Genomic DNA, 5,719 nt, shown 5'->3' with positions numbered 1-5,719 from the left:
CAGTAATGGTGCGGTATGTTGAGCAATCCTCGGTATGGGTCACTTCCTTCTGGCTGGCCAATTTCTCGTTATTGACACACACGTGTTCCTCGGGTTTTCCCTCTCTGACTGCAGGCAAAAGTATGGAAGTTAGGCTTAACTTTTCAACTCCCGGGAAATTCCTTTAAGGATACAATGCTCGCGGGGGCGGGTTGGGACACTGCTGCAGACGTGATTCAGCTACATTTTTGCGCTCCGCCCCTTTGGGGGTCCAGGGACGACCGCCTGCTTAAAGGCCGCTCTCCTGTGAGCAAGTAATTGGCAGTCTCTTCCCTGCACGCCGTCCAGGGAGCCGCAACTCCACCCTGCATTATGGACCCTGCTATGCCCCTGGGACTGTGGCTTCTGCCGCTGCTCCTGGTGGGTTCCGCTGGCGGTCTCGCTTCAGCATCCGCCCAAGGTATCGGTCCAGGATCCATTGCTCTTACCCCTTTTCCCCAGGGACGTGCTTTCTTGCTAGGCTGTCCCCAGAGCCTCTGCCAAGGGGAAGTCTGTCATAGTTACTGCAGAAACTTCTGCTGAGCTCTGACTATAGACCTTCCAGTCCTTGGTAGGCACCAAATTTGACCCTCTCTCTTGTTGTTTTTCTTCTGATTACAGGGAATAATTTAGAGATCTGCCTTTTGCCTGTGGAGACGGGACCTTGTCGGGCTCTCATCCCCAGGTTCTACTATGATAGGAACCGGCAGAGGTGCCGCAAATTCAAGTATGGGGGCTGCCTGGGCAACGCCAACAATTTCCACAGTCGGGATCTCTGTGAACACACTTGTGGGAATATCGAGAGTAAGTGGGGGTGCACTGGGGTCAGCTAGCGTCTGCACCAAGCGTGGGTCAGAGCTCAGCAGATTTTCCAGGTCTTGCTGAGTCCACTGACTTTTAACCTCAAATTTCCGAAGTGCTAAACAAACTTCACTGACTCCTCCCTCCCACCCCCGCCCCGTTTGTTATTAGTTCTCCGAGAATTTCAGAAAATATGTGTTGATCGTTTTCATCTCGTTTCTTCCAGATCCATGCCCCCTTTCCTACCCACCCAATTTTGTACTTTCCCAACCCCCACGGAGTAGAGTTTATGCTGTCTGTATACTCTTGGACATGTGGGGAGTGGTCACCCCACCTGGGGATATGATTTTAAAGAAAACTGATTTTGCCCCAACATCAATTCCTTAGGGTGAGACTGTGCCCATCTCCCTTATGATTCTTTCTAAGTTTCCCCAAAGTTTAACCTCAAATCTACAACCACGAACAGAGTTCCTCTCTCTGTCAGATTTCTTTGCAATGCCGTGCCTGCGTGAACTTTGAGAAGGATGAATGGGTTTATCTTAGGCCATCAAAAATGCAAGGGAAGGACATCATTACTCTTTCTATATCCACCATTATTTCCAGATAAACGGTCTCTGAGATACGGGATACTTTTATTGGTTCTTACTTTAGAGGAGGGATTTCTCTTCGTATATAACTTTTTGTTTCTTGGATTAACCTAGTGGGATAGCTAAACTTCACAAGAGTTTGTTTTCTTTTACTTTGCCATTTTATAATTGTATAGATTAAGGATGATACAGGGCTGTGGCCACCAATGAACATAGCCAGGAAAAAAAATGTGTATTGAAGTGAATAAATTTGTATGCGGAAACGATCAGAGAACAGTCTTCTACTGAAGCTGAGTCAGGCTTCATACACTGTCTAGAAGAAACGGACTTTCTGATGAAGGGGCATGTTTTTGGAATATAGTATTCTAGTATGAAATAAGATTATTGTCCCCCAGTAGTTTTGGAAACTATGGGAAAGTTTTGAAAGTCCTGCTTGGAAGGCTGCTTTGATTTTCATTATAATCTTATTAATTTCTTAGGTTAGCATGCAGAACAGTGGGCTCCTTCGTACATACATGCCATTGTACTTCCTCTCCTTCCCACTGCGTTTACACACACTGACTACCACAGTGGCTATACCAGTTTGCTTTCTTATCAGCAGTGAATAAGGGCCTACTCTTCTTGCCCCAGCCCCTTATAGCACTTGCTTATTTTCTTGATAATAACCAAGGAAGACTACTGTGGGATATTTATACACTGTGTGAAGGTGCATTGTTGTGACTGGTATAATAAAATGCTGATCAGTCAATAGGTAGGCAGGAGGTACAGGTGGGACTTGTGGGGACAGAAAAGACTTTGGGAAGAAGAGGAGTGGGGTCATCAGTCAGATGAGAAGGAAACAGGAGGTACAAGGTAAAGAAAGGAAATTCTACATGACGGAATGCCTATTAATATAAATGGGTTAATTTAAGTAATAAGAGCTAGTTGAGACAAGTCGAAACTGAAGGTCAAGCTTTCATAATTAATAAAAAGTTTCTGTGTTGTGATTTGGGGCTGGTGGGGGAAAAGAAAGCCTGCTACAGAAGACTTCTTTGAGTAACATGTTTTATTACCTCTCCATTCCCCCAGAAGTTCCTACAGTTTGTCGGTTAGAACTCAAAACGTACCCATGTAACAAGCGCCATTTGCAGTATTTCTTCAATCTGAATACCATGACATGCGAACCCCTTAGCTTACATCTGTGCAGCAAATCTTTGAACATATTCCCCGACGAAAACACTTGTAAGAAACGCTGTGAACCAAACAAAAGTGAGTACTTTAATTGTGGGTTTCTATTCAAGATTTTTATCAAGATTTTAAGGGAAAATCAATAATTTGACCTAAAATTAACTTGGTTTGCATGCCAGGGATTGCGCAATCGTGTGATATTGGTCATGTATGTATGTGTGCTTGTATGTGTATCTCAGGAAGCAAACCTAGACTGTGTCGATATTCACAACTACTGTCCCGAAGGAAGCAGGATGTCCTTACTTTTCCATGGGTGGGTACTAGCTGAAGGTTAAATGTTGTGCACAGTTCTCGAGACTGGACCAGCCCTCACAAAGACATTAACGAATGGTGCTACTTTTTCTCTTGTTTCTGGAACCCTCCCATTAAACACCTCTAATGAGAAAATCTAAAATTTGAAAAACTTGAAACACTTCTGGTCCCAATCATTTTCAGATAAAGAATATTCATCCTGTATTACATAAAAATGGAGGAAGGATCTAATGGGTAGGAAGGGAGAACAAGAGTGGCCATAATGCCCTTTTCTCATATTTTCTGGCATATATCTATGTATGAACAAGGGAGCAGGGACACCATGGCAGAAGTAAATGGGTCAGTAGCATCGGTGACGACAAACGGGACATGTAATGCGAGATATAAGCACAATGAGAATAAAAATGTCATGCTGTAACCTATTTTTATATCAATGAAAGTAATCGATAAAAAAAAACAGAGCATATACCAATAAGTGCTGAGACTTCAGAAATGTATGGAAGTGGTTTTGTGTATGAGACAGTGTAATATTTAGGGCTGAGACCTTGTTTGAACTTCTGTATGCTTTGGTAATTACAAATCATATCACAGTTTTCTGCCCTGCTTTTCCCTCAAGATATAGTTTCCACCAGATATAGCAGGGACATACAGATCTCAAAAAGTTAAATCCTGAAGTTCTTTAGCAGACTGTGGCAGGCTCTGTGGCTGTACTGTGCTGAATATACAGAATTAAATGTTGAATGTATGTAAATGTTCCAGCGATGGTACCAGCCCAGAAAAGTTTGTCAAGGTATGCCACATACCTTCCTTTGGAACTTAACCCATTTTTATCATGTTGAGTTGGAGACTTACTTTCTTTTTACATACAAAAGGTAAAAGACATAGCTTTTATAAAAGGAATTATTTCAGCTGCTTATGAAATTGAGAAGGATGTATATGGGAGGAGTTGACTTGCAGAGGACATGATGTAAACATAGTGCATATATATGAACAAACATTAAATTTTTAACTTAATAAAAAAATAAATGATCAAAATGAAGCAGGTAACCTTCCTTATAACCTGGACTCACATTTTGAAATGGTTCCGTGTCTTGGATTCAGTGTGAGGCCTGTGTGGGATTTTCTTCAGCTACTCCACTGAACATCAGCATCTCTTACTTTGGTATTACAGCAAATTTAATTTCTTTTTCATATAGTTCCATCATTTTGCTCCAGTCCAAAAGATGAAGGCCTGTGTTCTGCCAATATAACGCGCTATTATTTTAATTCAAGAAACAAAGCCTGTGAGACCTTCACCTACACTGGCTGTGGTGGAAATGAAAATAACTTTTATTACCTGGACGATTGCGACCGTGCTTGCGTTAAAGGTAGCAAAGCTTTTCATATTCACTCACCACACGACGAGAATGAATAATTCAAAAGGAAGACTGTATTTTCTATATCCATTTTACTAGTGCCAAATGGCCATGTCTAGACTAATCTTTCAAAGATAGTGCTTGTGTGCTGATTTGGTTTGTCAGAGGCACATGCTGGCTCACTGTAGCGGGCAGTAGGCACGCTCTCCCAGGTTCAGATGTAGATCATTGGCAACCGAAAGCCTAATGAGTTAAGCTGTGCTTGTAACCAGGATAGATAAAATGAGGTGAGGTCACAAGTATTCTGGACAATTTGATATAAAGTGAGTGTCAGACTATAAAGCCTTATGATATTAATTGCAATTTTGTTGTCCTTAGCCCCAAAGAAGTCAAAGAAAAGGAAGACAGGAAGTGGCTTCAGAATTAGAACAAAGCCCAGACGTTGGACTCCCCCTTTGAAGCATTCCCTTATACTCGAGGAAACAAATCATCAGTAATTTATTCATCTGGTTTTACTGTTGTCACTTTTTTGCTTATGGTTTTTATTCATAACAAGCTGCCTTCCAAACGTTAAGTTAAAATTTTTAATTTACTGTTCAAATATTTAAGTGCCTGAATCCTTTCAGTTATCAGATATGAATGTGAACATGACTCATCCAAATTCTTGGGGTGGGTTAGTCCTCATTTCAGAAGACAGTGGTTACTAGAATGGCGTAAGTCAAAATAAATCGTGCAATTTTAACATATATGAGAATCAACAAGAATGGTAAAACCATTTAATTACAAACTTAAAAGTTTAGGTTATATTTTAGGCTCCAGGAGACAAATTGCCGTTTTACGAACACTTCACACAATCATCCCAACATTATTACTTATACCTTGCCTTCCATTCCTGTCTGGTCAGATTTCAGTATAATTAGGAAGAACAGTTTTTTTCAAAGTTGTAATTATTACTGGATGAATTTAAAATGTGGATAAATTCATTAAAACAAAAGCATTTCCTAGAAAATATCATTACATATGTAATTTTGTGTCTCTTTATTTTCTCATATCTGACAAGCTACATTTTCCATAGCAGACATTCTTTGACAATATGTGTTGTATTCTTTCCTCAAACAAAATTTTCTGGAAAACAATGACATTACTAGATCTTTTATACATGTAAGATGTATGCTCCAAACACATGTATGATTTAGTAACTTGAATTTCACAAATAAATTATTTTTAAAAGTGGTTATTATAAGAAGATAGTGTTTTTCTTTTTTAGAAAAAGGAAAAATTAAGAAAAAATGCATTATATCTTTTTAGAAAATTTAACATTTAAAAGTAATTCTTTAGCAAAATTACAAGGACATTCGCTCTTTGACTGAGAAGACACCTGAAACCCTATCACAGTTGTTTTGGAAACACAGGTGTGCTTGAGAATATTGACCAGTGCAGAAAACTGGAAACCAAGTGGATGTAAAGCAACACATGGGT

The 5,719-nt window shown here is 40.1% G+C and overlaps 1 protein-coding gene across 1 annotated transcript; it reads left to right on the top strand.

Moving 5' to 3' along the window:
* Positions 1-260: 260 nt before the first annotated feature.
* Tfpi2 (tissue factor pathway inhibitor 2) lies at positions 261-5,430 on the top strand. The gene is made up of 5 exons (XM_075953557.1): positions 261-439; positions 640-822; positions 2,475-2,654; positions 4,082-4,252; positions 4,619-5,430. Exons 1-5 carry the CDS (start codon positions 352-354, stop codon positions 4,735-4,737), a joined length of 741 nt encoding a protein of 246 aa, XP_075809672.1. The 5' UTR covers positions 261-351; the 3' UTR covers positions 4,738-5,430.
* The last annotated feature ends 289 nt before the right edge of the window (positions 5,431-5,719 follow it).

This window comes from Microtus pennsylvanicus, chromosome 19 (assembly GCF_037038515.1).
Source record: "Microtus pennsylvanicus isolate mMicPen1 chromosome 19, mMicPen1.hap1, whole genome shotgun sequence".
Lineage (NCBI taxonomy): Eukaryota > Metazoa > Chordata > Mammalia > Rodentia > Cricetidae > Microtus > Microtus pennsylvanicus.
Note: the sequence above shows the minus strand (reverse complement) of the source record. Positions and strands in the feature narration are given on the sequence as shown.